General features: G+C 56.4%; 1 protein-coding gene across 1 annotated transcript in view; it reads right to left on the bottom strand.

Moving 5' to 3' along the window:
- The window catches only part of LOC106594843 (B9 domain-containing protein 1), a 79,631-nt gene extending 56,535 nt beyond the window's left edge, over positions 1-23,096 (bottom strand). Inside the window, exons 1-4 of the mRNA XM_045714175.1 lie at positions 22,852-23,096; positions 22,319-22,387; positions 22,036-22,147; positions 21,208-21,304 (exon numbers count right to left, since the gene is read on the bottom strand). Of these exons, the coding sequence (XP_045570131.1) occupies positions 21,208-21,304; positions 22,036-22,147; positions 22,319-22,387; positions 22,852-22,914 (341 nt within the window). The 5' untranslated portion in view covers positions 22,915-23,096. The remainder of the gene's footprint in view (positions 1-21,207; positions 21,305-22,035; positions 22,148-22,318; positions 22,388-22,851) is intronic.
- Positions 23,097-23,353: the final 257 nt, after the last annotated feature.

Raw genomic sequence — 23,353 nt, 5'->3', positions numbered from 1 at the left:
AGGAGAGAGATACTGACTGTCCAGGAGAGGGGAGGGGGGGAGGGAGATACGCTGTCCAGGAGAAGGAAGAGGGTACTGATGTCCAGGAGAGGAGGGAGGAGGAGGAGAGATACTGAGTCCAGGAGAGGAGGGAGGAGGAGGAGAGAGACTGACTGTCCAGGAGAGGAGGAGGAGGAGAGGAGAGATACTGACCGTCCAGGAGAGGAGGAGGAGAGGAGAGATACTGACTGTCCGGGAGAGGAGGAGGAGGAGAGAGAGCGCCAGGAGAGGAGGAGGGGAGAGATACTGACTGTCCAGGAGAGGGGAGGAGGAGAGGAGGAGGAGAGATGACTGTCCAGAGAGGGGAGAGAGGAGAGATACGACCGTCCAGGAGAGGAGGAGGAGGGGAGGAGATACTGACTGTCCAGGAGAGGAGGAGGGGGAGAAGGAGGAAGATACTGACTGTCCAGGAGAGAGGAGGAGGGGAGAGATACGACGTCCAGGAGAGGAGGAGGAGGGAGGGGGAGAAGATACTGACTGTCCAGAGAGAGGAGGAGGAGGAGGAGAGATACTGACTGTCCAGGAGAGGAGGAGGAGGAGGAGAACGCCAGGAGGGGAGAAGATACTGACTGTCCAGAGAGGAGGAGGAGGAGGAGGAGGAGAGATACTGACTGTCCAGGAGAGGGAGGAGGAGGGAGAATACTGACTGCCCAGGAAGGAGGAGAGAGGAGAGATACTGACCGTCCAGGAGAGGAGGGAGGAGAGAACTGCGCCCAGGAGAGGAGGAGGAGGAGGAGGGAACACTGTCCAGGAGAGAGGAGGGGAGGAGGAGAGATATGACTGGTCCAGGAGAGAGAGGGGAGGGGAAGATACTGACTGTCCAGGAGAGGAGGAGGAGGGGAGAAGGAGAGGCCGCAGGGGGGGGGGGGAGAGATACGACCGTCCAGAGAGAGGAGGAGGAGGAGAGGAGGAGAGATACTGACTGTCCAGGAGAGGAGGAGGAGGAGGAGGAGAGATACTGACTGTCCAGGAGAGGAGGAGGAGGAGGAGGAGAGATACTGACCGTCCAGGAGAGGAGGAGGAGAGGAGGAGAGATCGACTGTCCAGGAGAGGAGAGAGGAGGAGAGACACCGACCGTCCAGGGGAGGGGAGGAGGAGGAGGAGGAGGAGAGATACTGACTGTCCAGGAGAGGAGAGGAGGAGGAGGAGAGAACTGACTGTCCAGAGAGGAGGAGGAGGAGGAGGAGGAGAGATACTGACTGTCCAGAGAGGAGGAGGAGGAGGAGAGATACGACTGTCCAGGGAGAGGAGGAAGAGGAGGAGAGAGATACTGACTGTCCAGGAGAAGAGGGGAGAGATACGACTGTCCAGGAGAGGGAGGAGAGAGAACTGACTCAGGAGAGGAGGAGGAGGAGGAGGAGAGAACTGACTGTCCAGGAGAGGAGGAGGGAGGAGGAGGAGAGATACTGACTGTCCAGGAGAGGGGGAGGAGGAGGAGAGAGATACTGACTGTCCAGGAGAGAGGAGAGAGAGATACTGACTGTCCAGGAGAGGAGGAGAGAGGGAGGAGAGATCTGACGTCCAGGAGAGGAGGAGGAGGAGGAAGATACCGACTGTCCAGGAGAGGAGGAGGGGGGAGGAGAGATACTGACTTCCAGGAGAGGAGGGGGGAGAGGATCTGACTGTCCAGAAGAGGGGAGGAGGAGGAGAGATACTGCTGTCCAGGAGAGGAGGAGGGGAGGAAGAGATACTGACTGTCCAGGAGAGGAGGAGGAGGGGGGAAGATCTGACCGCAGGAGAGGGGGGAGGGAGAGATACCGACTGTCCAGGAGAGGAGGAGAGGAGGAGGAGGGAGATCTGACTTCCAGGAGAGGAGGAGGAGGAGGAGGAGGAGGGGAGACACTGACCGTCCAGGGAGAGGAGGAGGAGGAGAGAGATACACTGTCCAGGAGAGGAGGAGAGGAGGAGAGAGGAGAGATACCGCCGTCCAGGGGAGGAGGAGAGGAGAGATACGACCGTCCAGGAGGGGGGGAGGGGGGGACACTGCGTCCAGAGAGGAGGAGGAGGAGGAGGAGGAGGATACTGACCGTCCAGGAGAGGAGGAGGAGGAGGGGAAATACTGACTTCCAGGAGAGGGGAGAGAGGAGGAGATACTGACTGTCCAGGAAGAGGAGGAGGAGGAGGAGAGATACTGACTGTCCAGGAGAGGAGGAGGAGGAGGAGGAGGGGGAGATTGACTTCCAGGAGAGGAGGAGAGGGGAGAGGAGAGATACTGACCGTCCAGGAGAGGAGGAGAGAGGGGGGGAGATACCGACGTCCAGGGGGAGAGGGAGAGATACCGACCGTCCGGGAGAGGGAGGAAACTGACTGTCCAGGAGAGAGGAGGAGGAGGAGAGACGAGTCCAGGAGGAGGAGGAGGAGGAGAGATACTGACCGTCCAGGAGAGAGCGGAGGAGGAGACTGTCCAGAGAGAGGGGAGGAGGAGAGCTGACTGGAGAAGGAGGAAGATCTGACTGTCAGGAGAGAGGAGGAGGAGGAGAGATACTGATGTCCAGAGAGGAGGAAGGATCGATGTCCAGAGAGGAGAGGAGAGAGAGATACTGACCGTCCAGGAGAGGGGGGGAGAAGAGAGATCGCTGTCCAGGAGAGGAGGAGGAGGAGGAGAGATACTGACTGTCAGGAGAGAGGAGAGGAGGAAGGAGGAGGAGGACTGATGTCAGGAGAGGAGGAGAGGAGGAGATAGACTGTCCAGGAGGGGGGGGAGGAGGAGAGAGAGATTGACTGTCCAGGAGGAGGGAGGAGGAGAATACTACTGTCAGGAGAGAGGGGGAGGGGGAGAGATACTGATGTCCAGAGAGAGGAGGAGGAGGAGGAGAGAGAGATACTGACTGTCCAGGAGAGGAGGAGGAGGAGGAGGAGAGATACTGACTGTCCAGGAGAGGAGGAGGAGGAGAGATACTGACTGTCCAGGAGAGGAGGAGGAGGAGGGAGAGGAGAGATACTGACTGTCCAGGAGAGGAGGAGGAGGAGGAGAGGAAGATACTGACTGTCCAGGAGAGGAGGAGGAGGAGGAGAGAGTACGACTGTCCAGGAGAGGAGGAGGAGGAGGAGGGAGATACTGACTGTCCAGGAGAGGAGGAGGAGGAGGAGGAGAGATACTGATTGTCCAGGAGAGGAGGAGGAGGAGGAGGAGGAGGAGGAGAGATACTGACTGTCCAGGAGAGGAGAGGAGGAGGAGAGATACTGACTGTCCAGGAGAGGAGGAGGAGGAGAATACTGACTGTCCAGGAGAGGAGGAGGAGGAGGAGAGATACTGACTGTCCAGGAGAGGAGGAGGGAGGAGGAGAGTCTGACTGTCCAGGAGAGGGGAGGAGGAGGAGAGATACTGACTGTCCAGGAGAGGAGGAGGAGGAGGAGGAGATACTGACTGTCCAGGAGAGGGAGGAGGAGATACTGACTGTCCAGGGAGAGGAGGAGGAGGAGAGATACTGACTGACCAGGAGAGGAGGAGAAAGGAGATACTGACTGTCCAGGAGAGGAGAGGAGGAGGAGGAGAGATACTGACTGTCCAGGAGAGGAGGAGGAGGAGGAGGAGAATCTGACTGTCCAGGAGAGGGGGAGGGGAGGAGGAGGAGAGATACTGACTGTCCAGGAGAGGAGGAGGAGGAGAGATACTGACTGTCCAGGAGAGGAGGAGGAGGAGGAGGAGAGATACTGACTGTCCAGGAGAGGAGGAGGAGGAGGAGGAGAGATACTGACTGTCCAGGAGAGGAGGAGGAGGAGATACTGACTGTCCAGAGAGGAGAGGAGGAGGAGGAGGAGAGATACTGACCGTCCAGGAGAGGGGAGAGGAGGAGGAGAGATACTGACTGTCCAGGAGAGGAGGAGGAGGAGGAGGAGAGATACTGACTGTCCAGGAGAGGAGGAGGGAGGAAGGGGAGAGATACTGACTGTCCAGGAGAGGAGGAGGAGGAGGAGGAGAGATACTGACTGTCCAGGAGAGGGGAGGAGGAGGAGGAGGAGAGATACTGACTGTCCAGGAGAGGAGGAGGAGGAGAGGAGAGATACTGACTGTCCAGGAGAGGAGGAGGAGGAGAGATACTGACTGTCCAGGAGAGGAGGAGGAGGAGGAGGAGGAGGAGAGATACTGACTGTCCAGGAGAGGAGGAGGAGGAGGAGAGATACTGACTGTCCAGGAGAGGAGGAGGAGGAGGGAGGAGGAGGAGAGATACTGACTGTCCAGGAGAGGAGGAGGAGGAGGAGAGGAGAGATACTGACTGTCCAGGAGAGGAGGAGGAGGGGGGGGAGGAGGAGGAGAGATACTGACTGTCCAGGAGAGGAGGAGGAGGAGGAGGAAGATACTGACTGTCCAGGAGAGGAGGAGGAGGAGGGAGGAGGAGAGATACTGACTGTCCAGGAGAGGAGGAGGAGGAGGAGGAGGAGGAGAGATACTGACTGTCCAGGAGAGGAGGAGGAGGGAGAGGAGGAGAGATACTGACTGTCCAGGAGAGGGAGGAGGAGGAGGAGGAGAGATACTGACTGTCCAGAGAGGAGGAGGAGGGGAGGAGAGATACTGACTGTCCAGGAGAGGGGGGGAGGAGGAGGAGAGACTGACTGTCCAGGAGAGGAGGAGGAGGAGGGGAGTGAGGGGGAGAGATCTGACTTCCAGGAGAGGGGAGGGGAGGAGGAGGAGGAGGAGAGATACTGACTGTCCAGAGAGGAGAGGAGGAGGAGGAGGAGAGATACTGACTGTCCAGGAGAAGGAGGAGGAGGAGGAGAGATACTGACTGTCCAGGAGAGGAGGAGGAGGGAGATGACTGTCCAGGAGAGGGGAGGAGATCTGACTTCCAGGAGAGGAGGAGGAGGAGGAGAGATACTGACTGTCCAGGAGGAGGAGGAGGAGGAGGAGAGATACTGACTGTCGAGGAGAGGAGGAGGAGGAGGAGAAGATACTGACTGTCCAGGAGAGGAGGAGGAGGAGAGAGATACTGACTGTCCAGGAGAGGAAGGAGGAGGAGGAGAGATACTGACTGTCCAGGAGAGGAGGAGGAGGAGGAGATACTGACTGTCAGGAGGAAGGAGGAGGAGAGATACTGACTGTCCAGGGAGAGGAGGAGGAGGAGGAGAGATACTGACTGTCCAGGAGAGGAGGAGGAGGAGGAGGAGAGATACTGACTGTCCAGGAGAGGAGGAGGAGGAGGGAGGAGAGATACTGACTGTCCAGGAGAGGAGGAGGAGGAGGAGGAGGAAGATACTGACTGTCCAGGAGAGGAGGAGGAGGAGGAGGAGGAGAGATACTGACTGTCCAGGAGAGGAGGGGAGGAGGAGAATACTGACTGTCCAGGAGAGGAGGAGGAGGAGGAGAGGAGAGATACTGACTGTCCAGGAGAGGAGGAGGAGGAGGAGGAGGAGGAGAGATACTGACTGTCCAGGAGAGGAGAGGAGGAGGAGGAGGAGAGATACTGACTGTCCAGGAGAGGAGGAGGAGGAGGAGAGATACTGACTGTCCAGGAGGAGAGGAGGAGGAGGAGGAGGAGGAGAGATACTGACTGTCCAGGAGAGGAGGAGGAGGAGGAGAGATACTGACTGTCCAGGAGAGGAGGAGGAGGAGGAGAATACTGACTGTCCAGGAGAGGAGGAGGAGGAGGAGAGATACTGACTGTCCAGGAGAGGAGGAGGAGGAGGAGGAGAGATACTGACTGTCCAGGAGAGGAGGAGGAGGAGGAGGAGGAGGAGAGATACTGACTGTCCAGGAGAGGAGGAGGAGGAGGAGGAGAGATACTGACTGTCCAGGAGAGGAGGAGGAGGAGGAGGAGAGATACTGACTGTCCAGGAGAGGAGGAGGAGGAGGAGAGATCGACTTGTCCAGGAGAGGAGGAGGAGGAGATACTGACTGTCCAGGAGAGGAGGAGGAGGAGGAAGAGATACTGACTGTCCAGGAGAGGAGGAGGAGGAGGAGAGATACTGACTGTCCAGGAGAGGAGGAGGAGGAGGAGAGATACTGACTGTCCAGGAGAGGAGGAGAGATACTGACTGTCCAGGAGAGGAGGAGGAGAGGAGAGAGATACTGACTGTCCAGGAGAGGAGGAGGAGGAGGAGAGATACTGACTGTCCAGGAGAGGAGAGGAGGAGGAGGAGAGGAGGAGAGATACTGACTGTCCAGGAGAGGAGGAGGAGAGGAGGAGGAGGAGAGATACGACTGTCCAGGAGAGGAGGAGGAGGAGAGATACTGACTGTCCAGGAGAGGAGGAGGAGGAGGAGAGATACTGACTGTCCAGGAGAGGAGGAGGAGGAGGAGAGATACTGACTGTCCAGGAGAGGAGGAGGAGGAGAGATACTGACTGTCCAGGAGAGGAGGAGGAGGAGAGATACTGACTGTCCAGGAGAGGAGGAGGAGGAGGAGAGATACTGACTGTCCAGGAGAGGAGGAGGAGGAGGAGGAGAGATACTGACTGTCCAGGAGAGGAGGAGGAGGAGAGATACTGACTGTCCAGGAGAGGAGGAGAGGATACTGACTGTCCAGGAGAGGAGGAGGAGGAGGAGAAGATACACTTCCAGGAGAGGAGGAGGTGGAGGAGGAGGAGGAGAGATACTGACTGTCCAGGAGAGGAGGAGGAGGAGGAGGAGGAGAGATACTGACTGTCCAGGAGAGGAGGAGGAGGAGGAGAGATACTGACTGTCCAGGAGAGGAGGAGGAGGAGGAGGAAGAGATACGACTGTCCAGAGAGGAGGAGGAGGAGGAGAGATACTGACTGTCCAGGAGAGGAGGAGGAGGAGAGAAGATACTGACTGTCCAGGAGAGGAGGAGGAGGAGGAGGAGAGAGATACTGACTGTCCAGGAGAGGAGGAGGAGGAGGAGGAGGAGAGATACTGACTGTCCAGGAGAGGAGGAGGAGGAGGAGAGAGAGATACTGACTGTCCAGGAGAGGAGGAGGAGGAGGAGGAGTACTGACTGTCAGGAGAGGAGGAGGAGGAGGAGGAGAGATACTGACTGTCCAGGAGAGGAGGAGGAGGAGAGAGGAGAGATACTGACTGTCCAGGAGAGGAGAGGAGGAGGAGGAGAGATACTGACTGTCCAGGAGAGGAGGAGGAGGAGGAGGAGGAGATACTGACTGTTCAGGAGAGGAGGAGGAGGAGGATACTTTCCAGGAGAGGAGGAGAGGGGGAGAGATCTGACTGTCCAGGAGAGGAGGAGGAGGAGAGATCGCCAGGAGAGGAGGAGGAGGAGGAGGAGAGATACTGACTGTCCAGGAGAGGAGGAGGAGGAGGAGGAGAGATACTGACTGTCCAGGAGAGGAGGAGGAGGAGGAGGAGGAGAGATACTGACTGTCCAGGAGAGGAGGAGGAGGAGGAGAGATACTGACTGTCCAGGAGAGAGGAGGAGAGGAGGAGGAGAGATACTGACTGTCCAGGAGAGGAGGAGGAGGAGGAGAGATACTGACTGTCCAGGAGAGGAGGAGGAGGAGGAGGAGAGATACGACTGTCCAGGAGAGGAGGAGGAGGAGGAGGAGGAGATACTGACTGTCCAGGAGAGGAGGAGGAGGAGGAGGAGAATACTGACTGTCCAGGAGAGGAGGAGGAGGAGGAGAGATACTGACTGTCCAGGAGAGGAGGAGGAGGAGGAGAGATACTGACTGTCCAGGAGAGGAGGAGGAGCTGCTGTCCAGAGGAGGGAGAGATACTGACTGTCCAGGAGAGGAGGAGGAGGAGATACTGACTGTCCAGGAGAGAGAGGAGGAGGAGGAGAGATACTGACTGTCCAGGAAGAGAGGAGGAGGAGGAGGAGAGATACTGACTGTCCAGGAGAGGAGGAGGAGGAGAGGAATACTGACTGTCCAGGAAGGAGGAGGAGGAGGAGGAGAGATACTGACTGTCCAGGAGAGGAGGAGAGAGGAGGAGAGATACTGACTGTCCAGGAGAGGAGGAGGAGGAGGAGGAGAGATACTGACTGTCCAGGAGAGGGAGGAGGAGGAGAGATACTGACTGTCCAGGAGAGGAGGAGGAGGAGGAGGAAGATACTGACTGTCCAGGAGAGGAGAGAGAGGAGGAGGAGAGATACTGACTGTCCAGGAGAGGAGGAGGAGGAGGAGGAGGAGAGATACTGACTGTCCAGGAGGGAGGAGGAGGAGAGATACCTGACTGTCCAGGAGAGGAGGAGGAGGAGGAGGAGGAGGAGAGATACTGACTGTCCAGGAGAGGAGGAGGAGGAGGAGAGATACTGACTGTCCAGGAGAGGAGGAGGAGGAGGAGATACGACTGTCCAGGAGAGGAGGAGGAGGAGGAGGAGAGATACTGACTGTCCAGGAGAGGAGGAGGAGGAGGAGAGATACTGACTGTCCAGGAGAGGAGGAGGAGGAGGAGAGATACTGACTGTCCAGGAGAGGAGGAGGAGGAGGAGAGATACTGACTGTCCAGGAGAGGAGGAGGAGGAGGAGAGATACTGACTGTCCAGGAGAGGAGGAGGAGGAGGAGAGATACTGACTGTCCAGGAGAGGAGGAGGAGGAGGAAGATACTGACTGTCCAGAGAGGGGAGGAGAGATCGACTGCCAGGAGGGAGGAGAGGAGGAGAGAGATACTGACTGTCCAGGAGAGGAGGAGGAGGAGAGGAGGAGAGATACTGACTGTCCAGGAGAGGAGGAGGAGGAGAGATACTGACTGTCCAGGAGAGGAGGAGGAGGAGGAGAGATACTGACTGTCCAGGAGAGGAGGAGGAGGAGGAGGAGGAGAAGATACTGACTGTCCAGGAGAGGAGGAGGAGGAGGAGAGAGATACTGACTGTCCAGGAGAGGAGGAGGAGGAGGAGGAGAGATACTGACTGTCCAGGAGAGGAGGAGGAGGAGGAGAGATACTGACTGTCCAGGAGAGGGAGGAGGAGGAGGAGGAGGAGAGATACTGACTGTCCAGGAGAGGAGGAGGGAGGAGAGATACTGACTGTCCAGGAGAGGAGGAGGAGGAGGAGAGATACTGACTGTCCAGGAGAGGAGGAGGAGGAGGAGAGATACTGACTGTCCAGAGAGAGGAGGAGGAGGAGGAGAGGGAGAGATACTGACTGTCCAGGAGAGAGGAGGAGGAGGAGGAGAGATACTGACTGTCCAGGAGAGGAGGAGGAGGAGGAGGAGATACTGACTGTCCAGGAGAGGAGGAGGAGGAGGAGAGATACTGACTGTCCAGGAGAGGAGGAGGAGGAGGAGAGATACTGACTGTCCAGGAGGAGGAGGAGGAGGAGAGATACTGACTGTCCAGGAGAGGAGGAGGAGGAGGAGGAGAGATACTGACTGTCCAGGAGAGGGGAGGAGGAGGAGAGATACTGACTGTCCGGGAGAGGAGGAGGGAGAGATACTGACTGTCCAGGAGAGGAGGAGGAGGAGGAGAGAATACCTGTCAGGAGGGGAGGAGGAGGAGGAGAGATACTGACTGTCCAGGAGAGGAGGGAGGAGGAGGAGGAGAGATACTGACTGTCCAGGAGAGAGGAGGAGAGGAGGAGGAGGGGAGATACTGACTGTCCAGGAGAGGAGGAGGAGGAGGAGAGATACTGACTGTCCAGGAGAGGAGGAGGAGGAGGAGAGAGTACGACTGTCCAGGAGAGGAGGAGGAGGAGGAGGGAGATACTGACTGTCCAGGAGAGGAGGAGGAGGAGAGATACTGACTGTCCAGGAGAGGAGGAGGAGGAGAGAGATACTGACTGTCCAGGAGAGGAGGAGGAGGAGGAGATACTGACTGTCCAGGAGAGGAGGAGGAGGAGGAGAGATACTGACTGTCCAGGAGAGGAGGAGGAGGAGATACTGACTGTCCAGGAGAGGAAGGAGGAGGAGAGATACTGACTGGTCCAGGAGAGGAGGAGGAGGAGAGGAGGAGGAGAGATACTGACTGTCCAGGAGAGGAGGAGGAGGAGGAGGAGAGTACTGACTGTCCAGGAGAGGAGGAGGAGGAGGAGATACTGACTGTCCAGGAGAGGAGGAGGAGGAGGAGGAGAGATACTGACTGTCCAGGAAGGGAGAGGAGGAGGAGGAGAGATACTGACTGTCCAGGAGAGGAGGAGGAGGAGGAGAGATACTGACTGTCCAGGAGAGGAGGAGGAGGAGGGGAGGAGGAGAGATACTGACTGTCCAGGAGAGGAGGGGAAGGAGGAGAGATACTGACTGTCCAGGAGAGGAGGAGGAAAGAGATACTGACTGTCCAGGAGAGGAGGAGGAGGAGGAGGAGAGATACTGACTGTCCAGGAGAGGAGGAGGAGGAGGAGGAGGAAGTCACTGTCCAGGAGAGGAGGAGGAGGAGGAGAGATACTGACTGTCCAGGAGAGGAGGAGGAGGAGGAGGAGGAGGAGGAGAGAGATACTGACTGTCCAGGAGAGGAGGAGGAGGGGAGGAAGATACTGACTGTCCAGGAGAGGAGGAGGAGGAGGAGGAGATACTGACTGTCCAGGAGAGGAGGAGAGGGAGAGATACTGACTGTCCAGGAGAGGAGGAGGAGAGATACTGACTGTCCAGGAGAGGAGGAGAGGAGGGGGAAGATACTGACTGTCCAGGAGAGGAGGAGGAAGGAGGAGAGATACTGACTGTCCAGGAGAGGAGGAGGAAGAGAGATACTGACTGTCCAGGAGAGGAGGAGGAGGAGGAGGAGGAGGAGAGGAGGAGAGATACTGACTGTCCAGGAGAGGAGGAGGGAGGAAGATACTGACTGTCCAGGAGAGGAGGAGGAGGAGGAGAGATACTGACTGTCCAGGAGAGGAGAGAGGAGGAGGAGAGATACTGACTGTCCAGGAGAGGAGGAGGAGGAGGAGAGATACTGACTGTCCAGGAGAGGAGGAGGAGGAGAGTCTGACTGTCAGGAGAGAGGAGGAGGAGGAGAGATACTGACTGTCCAGGAGAGGAGGAAGAAGGAGAGATACTGACTGTCCAGGAGAGGAGGAGGAGGAGGAGAGATACTGACTGTCCAGGAGAGGAGGAGGAGGAGGAGGAGAGATACTGACTGTCCAGGAGAGGGAGGAGGAGAGATACTGACTGTCCAGGAGAGGAGGAGGAGGAGGAGAGATACTGACTGTCCAGGAGAGGAGGAGGAGAGGAGGAGGAGGAGGAGGAGAGATACTGACTGTCCAGGAGAGGAGGAGGAGGAGGAGAGGAGATACTGACTGTCCAGGAGAGGAGGAGGAGGAGGAGGGAAGATACTGACTGTCCAGGAGAGGAGGAGGAGGAGGAGAGAGATACTGACTGTCCAGGAGAGGAGGAGGAGGAGGAGGAGAGATACTGACTGTCCAGGAGAGGAGGAGGAGGAGGAGGAGAGATACTGACTGTCCAGGAGAGGAGGAGGAGGAGGAGGAGGAGAGATACTGACTGTCCAGGAGAGGAGGAGGAGGAGGAGAGAGATACTGACTGTCCAGGAGAGGAGGAGGAGAGGAGGGGAGATACTGACTGTCCAGGAGAGGAGGAGGAGGAGGAGGAGGAGGAGAGATACTGACTGTCCAGGAGAGGAGGAGGAGGAGGAGAGATACTGACTGTCCAGGAGAGGAGGAGGAGGAGGAGACTGTCAGGAGAGGAGGAGGAGGAGGAGGGAGATACTGACTGTCCAGGAGAGGAGGAGGAGGAGGAGGAAGAGAGGAGAGATACTGACTGTCCAGGAGAGGAGGAGGAGGAGGAGGAGAGATACTGACTGTCCAGGAGAGGAGGAGGAGGAGGAGAGATACTGACTGTCCAGGAGAGGAGGAGGAGGAGGAGAGATACTGACTGTCCAGGAGAGGAGGAGGAGGAGGAGAGATACTGACTGTCCAGGAGAGGAGGAGGAGGAGGAGAGATACTGACTGTCCAGGAGAGGAGGAGGAGGAGGAGAGATACTGACTGTCCAGGAGAGGAGGAGGAGAGATACTGACTGTCCAGGAGAGGAGGAGGAGGAGGAGGAGAGATACTGACTGTCCAGGAGAGGAGGAGGAGGAGGAGGAGAGATACTGACTGTCCAGGAGAGGAGGAGGAGAGGAGGAGGAGAGATACTGACTGTCCAGGAGAGGAGAGGAGGAGGAGGAGGAGAGATACTGACTGTCCAGGAGAGGAGGAGGAGGAGGAGAGATACTGACTGTCCAGGAGAGGAGGAGGAGGAGGAGAGATACTGACTGTCCAGGAGAGGAGGAGGAGGAGGAGGAGATACTGACTGTCCAGGAGAGGAGGAGGAGGAGGAGGAGAGATACTGACTGTCCAGGAGAGGAGGAGGAGGAGGAGAGATACTGACTGTCCAGGAGAGGAGGAGGAGGAGGAGGAGAGATACTGACTGTCCAGGAGAGGAGGAGGAGGAGGAGGAGGAGATACTGACTGTCCAGGAGAGGAGGAGGAGGAGGAGGAGGAGAGATACTGACTGTCCAGGAGAGGAGGAGGAGGAGGAGGAGAGATACTGACTGTCCAGGAGAGGAGGAGGAGGAGGAGGAGGAGGAGAGATACTGACTGTCCAGGAGAGGAGGAGGAGGAGGAGGAGAGATACTGACTGTCCAGGAGAGGAGGAGGAGGAGGAGGAGAGATACTGACTGTCCAGGAGAGGAGGAGGAGGAGGAGAGATACTGACTGTCCAGGAGAGGAGGAGGAGGAGGAGAGATACTGACTGTCCAGGAGAGGAGGAGGAGGAGGAGGAGAGATACTGACTGTCCAGGGGAGGAGGAGGAGGAGGAGGAGGAGAGATACTGACTGTCCAGGAGAGGAGGAGGAGGAGGAGGAGAGAGATACTGACTGTCCAGGAGAGGAGGAGGAGGAGGAGGAGAGAGATACTGACTGTCCAGGAGAGGAGGAGGAGGAGGAGAGATACTGACTGTCCAGGAGAGGAGGAGGAGGAGGAGGAGAAAAAGATACTGACTGTCCAGGAGAGGAGGAGGAGGAGGAGAGATACTGACTGTCCAGGAGAGGAGGAGGAGAGGGTGAGGGAGGAGGAGAGATACTGACTGCCAGGAGAGGAGGAGGAGGAGGAGGAGAGATACTGACTGTCCAGGAGAGGAGGAGGAGGAGGAGGAGAGATACTGACTGTCCAGGAGAGGAGGAGGAGGAGGAGGAGGAGGAGAGATACTGACTGTCCAGGAGAGGAGGAGGAGGAGGAGGAGGAGGAGAGATACTGACTGTCCAGGAGAGGAGGAGGAGGAGGAGAGATACTGACTGTCCAGGAGAGGAGGAGGAGGAGGAGAGATACTGACTGTCCAGGAGAGAGAGGAGGAGGAGGAGAGATACTGACTGTCCAGGAGAGGAGGAGGAGGAGGAGAGATACTGACTGTCCAGGAGAGGAGGAGGAGGAGGAGAGATACTGACTGTCCAGGAGAGGAGGAGGAGGAGGAGGAGAATCTGTCCAGAGAGGAGGAGGAGGAGGAGAGATACTGACTGTCCAGGAGAGGAGGAGAGAGTACTGACTGTCAGAGAGGAGGAGGAGGAGGAGGAGAGATACTGACTGTCCAGGAGAGGGAGGAGGAGGAGGAGGAGGAGGAGAGATACTGACTGTCCAGGAGAGGAGGAGGAGGAGGAGGAGGAGATACTGACTGTCCAGGAGAGGAGGAGGAGGAGGAGGAGGAGGAGAGATACTGACTGTCCAGGAGAGGAGGAGGAGGAGGAGGAGGAGAGATACTGACTGTCCAGGAGAGGAGGAGGAGGAGGAGAGATACTGACTGTCCAGGAGAGGAGGAGGAGGAGGAGGAGAGATACTGACTGTCCAGGAGAGGAGGAGGAGGAGGAGGAGGAGGGGAGGAGGAGAGATACTGACTGACCAGGAGAGGAGGAGGAGGAGGAGGAGAGATACTGACTGTCCAGGAGAGGAGGAGGAGGAGGAGGAGGAGAGATACTGACTGTCCAGGAGAGGAGGAGGAGGAGGAGGAGGAGAGATACTGACTGTCCAGGAGAGGAGGAGAAGAGGAGGAGGAGAGATACTGACTGTCCAGGAGAGGAGGAGGAGGAGGAGACTGACGTCCAGGAGAGGAGGAGGAGGAGGAGGAGAGATACTGACTGTCCAGGAGAGGAGGAGGAGGAGGAGGAGGAGGAGAGATACTGACTGTCCAGGAGAGGAGGAGGAGGAGGAGGAGAGATACTGACTGTCCAGGAGAGGAGGAGGAGGAGGAGGAGAGATACTGACTGTCCAGGAGAGGAGGAGGAGGAGGAGGAGAGAGGAGGAGAGATACTGACTGTCCAGGAGAGGAGGAGGAGGAGGAGGAGGAGAGATACTGACTGTCCAGGAGAGGAGGAGGAGGAGGAGGAGGAGGAGAGATACTGACTGTCCAGGAGAGGAGGAGGAGGAGGAGGAGAGATACTGACTGTCCAGGAGAGGAGGAGGAGGAGAGATACTGACTGTCCAGGAGAGGAGGAGGAGGAGGAGGAGGAGGAGGAGAGATACTGACTGTCCAGGAGAGGAGGAGGAGGAGGAGAGATACTGACTGTCCAGGAGAGGAGGAGGAGGAGGAGAGATACTGACTGTCCAGGAGAGGAGGAGGAGGAGGAGGAAGATACTGACTGTCCAGGAGAGGAGGAGGAGGAGAGAGATACTGACTGTCCAGGAGAGGAGGAGGAGGAGGAGAGATACTGACTGTCCAGGAGAGGAGGAGGAGGAGGAGGAGAGATACTGACTGTCCAGGAGGAGGAGGAGGAGGAGGAGAGATACTGACTGTCCAGGAGAGGAGGAGGAGGAGGAGAGATACTGACTGTCCAGGAGAGGAGGAGGAGGAGGAGAGATACTGACTGTCCAGGAGAGGAGGAGGAGGAGGAGGAGGAGAGATACTGACTGTCCAGGAGAGGAGGAGGAGGAGGAGGAGGAGAGATACTGACTGTCCAGGAGAGGAGGAGGAGGAGGAGGAGGAGAGATACTGACTGTCCAGGAGAGGAGGAGGAGGAGGAGAGATACTGACTGTCCAGGAGAGGAGGAGGAGGAGGAGGAGAGATACTGACTGTCCAGGAGAGGAGGAGGAGGAGGAGGAGGAGGAGGAGAGATACTGACTGTCCAGGAGAGGAGGAGGAGGAGGAGGAGAGATACTGACTGTCCAGGAGAGGAGGAGGAGGAGGAGAGATACTGACTGTCCAGGAGAGGAGGAGGAGGAGAGAGGAGGAGAGAGATACTGACTGTCCAGGAGAGGAGGAGGAGGAGGAGGAGGAGATACTGACTGTCCAGGAGAGGAGGAGGAGGAGGAGAGATACTGACTGTCCAGGAGAGGAGGAGGAGGAGGAGAGATACTGACTGTCCAGGAGAGGAGGAGGAGGAGGAGAGATACTGACTGTCCAGGAGAGGAGGAGGAGGAGGAGAGATACTGACTGTCCAGGAGAGGAGGGAGGAGGAGGAGAGATACTGACTGTCCAGGAGAGGAGGAGGAGGAGGAGAGATACTGACTGTCCAGGAGAGGAGGAGGAGGAGGAGAGATACTGACTGTCCAGGAGAGGAGGAGGAGGAGGAGAGATACTGACTGTCCAGGAGAGAGGAGGAGGAGGAGGAGAGATACTGACTGTCCAGGAGAGGAGGAGGAGGAGGAGAGATACTGACTGTCCAGGAGAGGAGGAGGAGGAGAGGAGAGGAAGATACTGACTGTCCAGGAGAGGAGGAGGAGGAGGAGGAGAGATACTGACTGTCCAGGAGAGGAGGAGGAGGAGGAGGAGAGATACTGACTGTCCAGGAGAGGAGGAGGAGGAGGAGGAGAGGAGGAGAGATACTGACTGTCCAGGAGAGGAGGAGGAGAGGAGGAGGAGGAGGAGAGATACTGACTGTCCAGGAGAGGAGGAGGAGGAGAGATACTGACTGTCCAGGAGAGGAGGAGGAGGAGGAGAGATACTGACTGTCCAGGAGAGGAGGAGGAGGAGGAGAGATACTGACTGTCCAGGAGAGGAGGAGGAGGAGGAGAGATACTGACTGTCCAGGAGAGGAGGAGGAGGAGGAGAGATACTGACTGTCCAGGAGAGGAGGAGGAGGAGGAGAGATACTGACTGTCCAGGAGAGGAGGAGGAGGAGGAGAGATACTGACTGTCCAGGAGAGGAGGAGGAGGAGGAGGAGGAGGAGAGATACTGACTGACCAGGAGAGGAGGAGGAGGAGGAGGAGAGATACTGACTGTCCAGGAGAGGAGGAGGAGGAGGAGAGGAGGAGGAGGAGGAGAGATACTGACTGTCCAGGAGAGGAGGAGGAGGAGGAGGAGAGATACTGACTGTCCAGGAGAGGGGAGGAGGAGGAGGAGGAGGAGGAGGAGAGATACTGACTGTCCAGGAGAGGAGGAGGAGGAGGAGGAGGAGGAGAGATACTGACTGTCCAGGAGAGGAGGAGGAGGAGGAGAGATACTGACTGTCCAGGAGAGGAGGAGGAGGAGGAGGAGGAGGAGGAGAGATACTGACTGTCCAGGAGAGGAGGAGGAGGAGGAGGAGAGATACTGACTGTCCAGGGAGAGGAGGAGGAGGAGGAGGAGGAGGAGGAGGAGATACTGACTGTCCAGGAGAGGAGGAGGAGGAGGAGGAGGAGAGATACTGACTGTCCAGGAGAGGAGGAGGAGGAGGAGGAGGAGGAGGAGGAGAGATACTGACTGTCCAGGAGAGGAGGAGGAGGAGGAGGAGGAGGAGAGATACTGACTGTCCAGGAGAGGAGGAGGAGGAGGAGGAGGAGGAGAGATACTGACTGTCCAGGAGAGGAGGAGGAGGAGAGATACTGACTGTCCAGGAGAGGAGGAGGAGGAGGAGGAGGAGGAGGAGAGATACTGACTGTCCAGGAGAGGAGGAGGAGGAGGAGGAGGAGGAGGAGGAGAGATACTGACTGTCCAGGAGAGGAGGAGGAGGAGGAGGAGGAGGAGAGATACTGACTGTCCAGGAGAGGAGGAGGAGGAGGAGGAGGAGGAGAGATACTGACTGTCCAGGAGAGGAGAGAGGAGGAGGAGGAGGAGAGAGATACTGACTGTCCAGGAGAGGAGGAGGAGGAGGAGGAGGAGGAGAGATACTGACTGTCCAGGAGAGGAGGAGGAGGAGGAGGAGGAGGAGAGATACTGACTGTCCAGGAGAGGAGGAGGAGGAGGAGGAGGAGGAGGAGAGATACTGACTGTCCAGGAGAGGAGGAGGAGGAGGAGGAGGAGGAGAGATACTGACTGTCCAGGAGAGGAGGAGGAGGAGGAGGAGGAGGAGAGATACTGACTGTCCAGGAGAGGAGGAGGAGGAGGAGGAGGAGATACTGACTGTCCAGGAGAGGAGGAGGAGGAGGAGGAGGAGAGATCCTGACTGTCCAGGGAGAGGAGGAGGAGGAGGAGGAGGAGGAGAGATACTGACTGTCCAGGAGAGGAGGAGGAGGAGGAGGAGAGATACTGACTGTCCAGGAGAGGAGGAGGAGGAGGAGGAGAGATACTGACTGTCCAGGAGAGGAGGAGGAGGAGGAGGAGGAGGAGAGATACTGACTGTCCAGGAGAGGAGGAGGAGGAGGAGGAGAGATACTGACTGTCCAGGAGAGGAGGAGGAGGAGGAGGAGGAGAGATACTGACTGTCCAGGAGAGGAGGAGGAGGAGGAGGAGGAGGAGGAGGAGAGATACTGACTGTCCAGGAGAGGAGGAGGAGGAGGAGGAGGAGAGATACTGACTGTCCAGGAGAGGAGGAGGAGGAGGAGGAGGAGAGATACTGACTGTCCAGGAGAGGAGGAGGAGGAGGAGGAGGAGAGATACTGACTGTCCAGGAGAGGAGGAGGAGGAGGAGGAGGAGGAGGAGGAGGAGAGATACTGACTGTCCAGGAGAGGAGAGAGGAGGAGGAGGAGTAGAGATACTGACTGTCCAGGAGAGGAGGAGGAGGAGGAGGAGGAGGAGAGATACTGACTGTCCAGGAGAGGAGGAGGAGGAGGAGGAGGAGGAGAGATACTGACTGTCCAGGAGAGGAGGAGGAGGAGGAGGAGGAGGAGGAGGAGAGATACTGACTGTCCAGGAGAGGAGGAGGAGGAGGAGGAGGAGGAGGAGAGATACTGACTGTCCAGAGAGAGGAGGAGGAGGAGGAGGAGGAGGAGGAGGAGGAGAGATACTGACTGTCCAGGAGAGGAGGAGGAGGAGGAGGAGGAGAGATACTGACTGTCCAGGAGAGGAGGAGGAGGAGGAGGAGGAGGAGATAGATCCTGACTGTCCAGGAGAGGAGGAGGAGGAGGAGGAGGAGGAGGAGAGATCCTGACTGTCCAGGAGAGGAGGAGGAGGAGGAGAATACTGACTGTCCAGGAGAGGAGGAGGAGGAGGAGGAGAGATACTGACTGTCCAGGAGAGGAGGAGGAGGAGGAGGAGGAGGAGAGATACTGACTGTCCAGGAGAGGAGGAGGAGGAGGAGGAGGAGAGATACTGACTGTCCAGGAGAGGGAGGAGGAGGAGGAGGAGGAGAGATACTGACTGTCCAGGAGAGGAGGAGGAGGAGGAGGAGGAGGAGGAGAGATACTGACTGTCCAGGAGAGGAGGAGGAGGAGGAGGAGGAGAGATACTGACTGTCCAGGAGAGGAGGAGGAGGAGGAGGAGGAGGAGGAGAGATACTGACTGTCCAGGAGAGGAGGAGGAGGAGGAGGAGGAGAGATACTGACTGTCCAGAGGAGGAGGAGGAGGAGGAGAGATACTGACTGTCCAGAGGAGGAGGAGGAGGAGGAGGAGGAGAGATACTGACTGTCCAGGAGAGGAGGAGGAGGAGGAGGAGGAGGAGGAGGAGAGAGATACTGACTGTCCAGGAGAGGAGGAGGAGGAGGAGGAGGAGGAGGAGGAGAGATACTGACTGTCCAGGAGAGGAGGAGGAGGGAGGAGGAGGAGGAGGAGAGATACTGACTGTCCAGGAGAGGAGGAGGAGGAGGAGGAGGAGGAGGAGGAGAGATACTGACTGTCCAGGAGAGGAGGAGGAGGAGGAGGAGGCGGAGGAGGAGAGATACTGACTGTCCAGGAGAGGAGGAGGAGGAGGAGGAGGAGGAGGAGAGATACTGACTGTCCAGGAGAGGAGAGAGAGGAGGAGGAGGAGAGATACTGACTGTCCAGGAGAGGAGGAGGAGGAGGAGGAGGAGGAGGAGGAGAGATACTGACTGTCCAGGAGAGGAGGAGGAGGAGGAGGAGGAGGAGGAGGCGGAGAGATACTGACTGTCCAGGAGAGGAGAGAGGAAGGGAGGAGGAGGAGGAGAGATACTGACAGTCCAGGAGAGGAGAGAGGAAGAGGAGGAGGAGGAGGAGGAGAGATACTGACTGTCCAGGAGAGGAGAGAGGAGGAGGAGGAGGAGGAGGAGGAGAGATACTGACTGTCCAGGAGAGGAGAGAGGAGGAGGAGGAGGAGAGCTACTGACTGTCCAGGAGAGGAGAGAGGAGGAGGAGGAGGAGGAGGAGGAGAGATACTGACTGTCCAGGAGTGAAGAGAGGAGGAGGAGGAGGAGAGATACTGACTGTCCAGGAGAGGAGAGAGGAGGAGGAGGAGGAGGAGGAGAGATACTGACTGTCCAGGAGAAGAGAGAGGAGGAGGAGGAGGAGGAGGAGAGATACTGACTGTCCAGGAGAGGAGGAAGGAGGAGGAGGAGGAGAGATACTGACTGTCCAGGAGAGGAGGAGGAGGAGGAGGAGGAGGAGGAGAGATACTGACTGTCCAGGAGAGGAGGAGGAGGAGGAGGAGGAGGAGAGATACTGACTGTCCAGGAGAGGAGAGAGGAAGAGGAGGAGGAGGAGGAGGAGGAGAGATACTGTCCAGGAGAGGAAGAGGGAGGAGGAGGAGGAGAGATACTGACTGTCCAGGAGAGGAGGAGGAGGAGGAGGAGGAGGAGGAGGGATACTGACTGTCCAGGAGAGGAGGAGGAAGAGGAGAGATACTGACTGTCCAGGAGAGGAGAGAGGAGGAGGAGGAGGAGGAGAGATACTGACTGTCCAGGAGAGGAGGAGGAGGAAGAGGAGAGACTGACTGTCCAGAAGTGAAGAGAGGAGGAGGAGGAGGAGGAGGAGGAGAAGAGATACTGACTGTCCAGGAGTGAAGGGGATGGAGAGAGGAGAGAGGAGGAGGAGAGATACTGACTGTCCAGGAGAGGAAAGAGGAGGAGGAGGAGGAGGAGGAGGAGAGATACTGACTGTCCAGGAGAGGAGAGAGGAGGAGGGAGAGGAGTAGGAGAGATACTGACTGTCCAGGAGAGGAGAGAGGAGGAGGAGGAGGAGTAGGAGAGATACTGACTGTCCAGGAGAGGAGAGAGGAGGAGGAGGAGGAGTAGGAGAGATACTGACTGTCCAGGAGTGAAGAGAGGAGGAGGAGGAGAGATACTGACTGTCCAGGAGAGGAGAGAGGAGGAGGAGGAGGAGGAGGAGAGATACTGACTGTCCAGGAGAAGAGAGAGGATGAGGAGGAGGAGGAGGAGGAAGAGGAGAGATACTGACTGTCCAGGAGAAGAGAGAGGAGGAGGAGGAGGAAGAGGAGAGATACTGACTGTACAGGAGTGAAAAGAGGAGGAGGAGAGATACTGACTGTCCAGGAGAGGAGAGAGGAGGAGGAGGAGGAGGAGAGATACTGACTGTCCAGGAGAGGAGAGAAGAGGAGGAGGAGGAGGAGAGATACTGACTGTCCAGGAGAGGAGAGAGGAGGAGGAGGAGAGATACTGACTGTCCAGGAGAGGAGAGAGGGAGGAGGAGGAGGAGGAGAGATACTGACTGTCCAGGAGAGGAGAGAGGAGGAGGAGGAGAGATACTGACTGTCCAGGAGAGGAGAGAGGAGAGAGGAGGAGGAGGAGGAGGAGGAGGAGGAGGAGGAGAGATACTGACTGTCCAGGAGATGAGGAGGAGGAGAGATACTGACTGTCCAGGAGAAGAGAGAGGAGGAGGAGGAGGAGAGATACTGACTGTCCAGGAGAGGAGGAGGAGGAGGAGGAGGAGGAGGAGGAGAGATACTGACTGTCCAGGAGTGAAGAGAGGAGGAGGAGGAGGAGGAAGAGGAGGAGAGATACTGACTGTCCAGGAGAGGCGAGAGGAGGAGGAGGAGAGATACTGACTGTCCAGGAGTGAAGAGAGGAGGAGGAGGAGAGATACTGACTGTCCAGGAGAGGAGGAGGAGGAGGAGGAGGAGAGATACTGACTGTCCAGGAGAGGAGGAGGAGGAGGAGGAGGAGGAGGAGAGATACTGACTGTCCAGGAGAGGAGGAGGAGGAGGAGGAGGAGAGATACTGACTGTCCAGGAGAGGAGAGAGGAGGAGGAGGAAGAGGAGAGATACTGACTGTCCAGGAGTGAAGGGGATGGAGAGAGGAGGAGGAAGAGAGATACTGACTGTCCAGGAGAGGAGAGAGGAGGAGGAGGAGGAGAGATACTGACTGTCCAGGAGTGAAGGGGATGTGTGTTGCTCCGTATCCTCTGACCACATCGTTACCAAACGTATCAGGACCGTAGACACTCACTACGATCTGAGGCCCTGGGTAAACAACACACTGTTAGAGCTATGGGATCATCGGATGGGGCCACAGTGTCTCCTGATCCCTCCTGTCTCAGCCTCCAGTATTTATGCTGCAGTAGTTTATGTGTCGGGGGGCTAGGGTCAGTCTGTTACATCTGGAGTATTTCTCTTGTCTTATCCGGTGTCCTGTGTGAATTTAAATATGCTCTCTCTAATTCTCTCTTTCTTTCTCTCGGAGGACCTGAGCCCTAGGACCATGCCTCAGGACTACCTGGCATGATGACTCCTTGCTGTCCCCAGTCCACCTGGCCGTGCTGCTGCTCCAGTTTCAACTGTTCTGCCTGCGGCTATGGAACCCTGACCTGTTCACCGGACGTGCTTGTTGCACCCTCGACAAGTACTATGATTATTATTATTTGACCATGCTGGTCATTTATGAACATTTTAACATCTTGACCATGTTCTGTTATAATATCCACCCGGCACAGCCAGAAGAGGACTGGCCACCCCTCATAGCCTGGTTCCTCTCTAGGTTTCTTCCTAGGTTTTTGGCCTTTCTAGGGAGTTTTTCCTAGGGAGTTTTTCCTAGCCACCGTGCTTCTTTCACATGCATTGCTTGCTGTTTGGGGGGTTTTAGGCTGGGTTTCTGTACAGCACTTTGAGATATCAGCTGATGTAAGAAGGGCTATATAAATAAATTTGATTTGAACTGTCTGCTGTGGTAAGAAGGGTGTGTGTGTGTGTCTCACAGCCTAACGGGTTGGTGCTCTTGAAGGTAATCTCCAGAGGAAAGTTCCAGATCATTCTCTGAGGAGAGTCTCTGCTTTTAGACGTAATCTGAGATATGCCCTCCTCTAGGCCCTGGGAGGAGAGAGGGGAGGAGATAGCGAGAGAGAGAGAGAGAGAGCGAGAGAGCAGCTATTTAAGTAGTTAGTAGTTGCTAGCTAGTAAAACAAGTGTATTATTTATGTTATCTATCCACAGTAAGTGAACTTCTCTTCTACATGTTCCAGATGACTCGGGGTCACTCACCGAGGTGGGAGCCCAGTCGTGTCCGTAGACGAAGCAGTATTTACAGTACAGATCATCATACTCTGGAAACTGACAACGCATCAGAGAGAGAATGAGCCGAAAAACAAGTCAACACCACAGTTTTATACAACATGGTTATGCTCACTAAAACAATGACAAGTTAGCCAATATGATCAGCCTCATCTTAGCTAGCTAACGTTAGATGCTTAACTAGTTAAGTTAGCTCGTAACTAACGTTAGATGCTTAGCTAGCTCGTTACTAACGTTAGATGCTTAGCTAGCTCGTTACTAACGTTAGATGCTTAGCTAGCTCGTTACTAACGTTAGATGCTTAGCTAGCTCGTTACTAACGTTAGATGCTTAGCTAGCTCGTTACTAACGTTAGATGCTTAACTAGCTCGTTACTAACGTTAGCTGCTTAGCTAGTTAGCTCGTTACTAACGTTAGATGTTTAACTAGTTAGCTCGTTACTAACGTTAGATGCTTTACTAGCTAAGTTAGCCGTTAGCTAGCTACGGTACGTCGCTACTCACATTCGCTCCCTCGATCTGTCCGTTAATCATCAACAGAAACACCGATGGGTTGCTGATAGCCATCCCGCTTCATACGATAACTTGACAATATAAAAAGTATAGTAATAAAAAATATTCTAACATGGACTATATAACCGGTATATATATATATATAACCGGTAACGTATTGTTCTGTGTTGTGGAGATAAGTAGCTCGCTAAATTAACGTTTAGTTCCATCCACCCCCGTTGCTAGGACGCTTTGCCTACGGCTCGTCGTGAGGGCCAAACTAGATCCGGTCAAGTTGATGATAAAGCGTTTTAGTAAATAAACTGTCCACTAGATGATAGTCTTGGACAAGTTTTAATGTGTTATTGTCACATGCAGACGCCTTTCTTACGAGTTCATTTCCCAACAATACAGTAATCAATATATAGTACTATAAAGTACAACAAAAACACATGAGAAATAGAAATAAAAACACAAGAAAGTAAGTAAGCTATATACAGGGTCAGTACCATAT

This window comes from Salmo salar, unplaced genomic scaffold, assembly GCF_905237065.1.
Source record: "Salmo salar unplaced genomic scaffold, Ssal_v3.1, whole genome shotgun sequence".
NCBI lineage: Eukaryota > Metazoa > Chordata > Actinopteri > Salmoniformes > Salmonidae > Salmo > Salmo salar.
The sequence above is the reverse complement of the archived record's forward strand: the minus strand, read 5'-3'. Positions and strand labels throughout refer to the sequence as shown.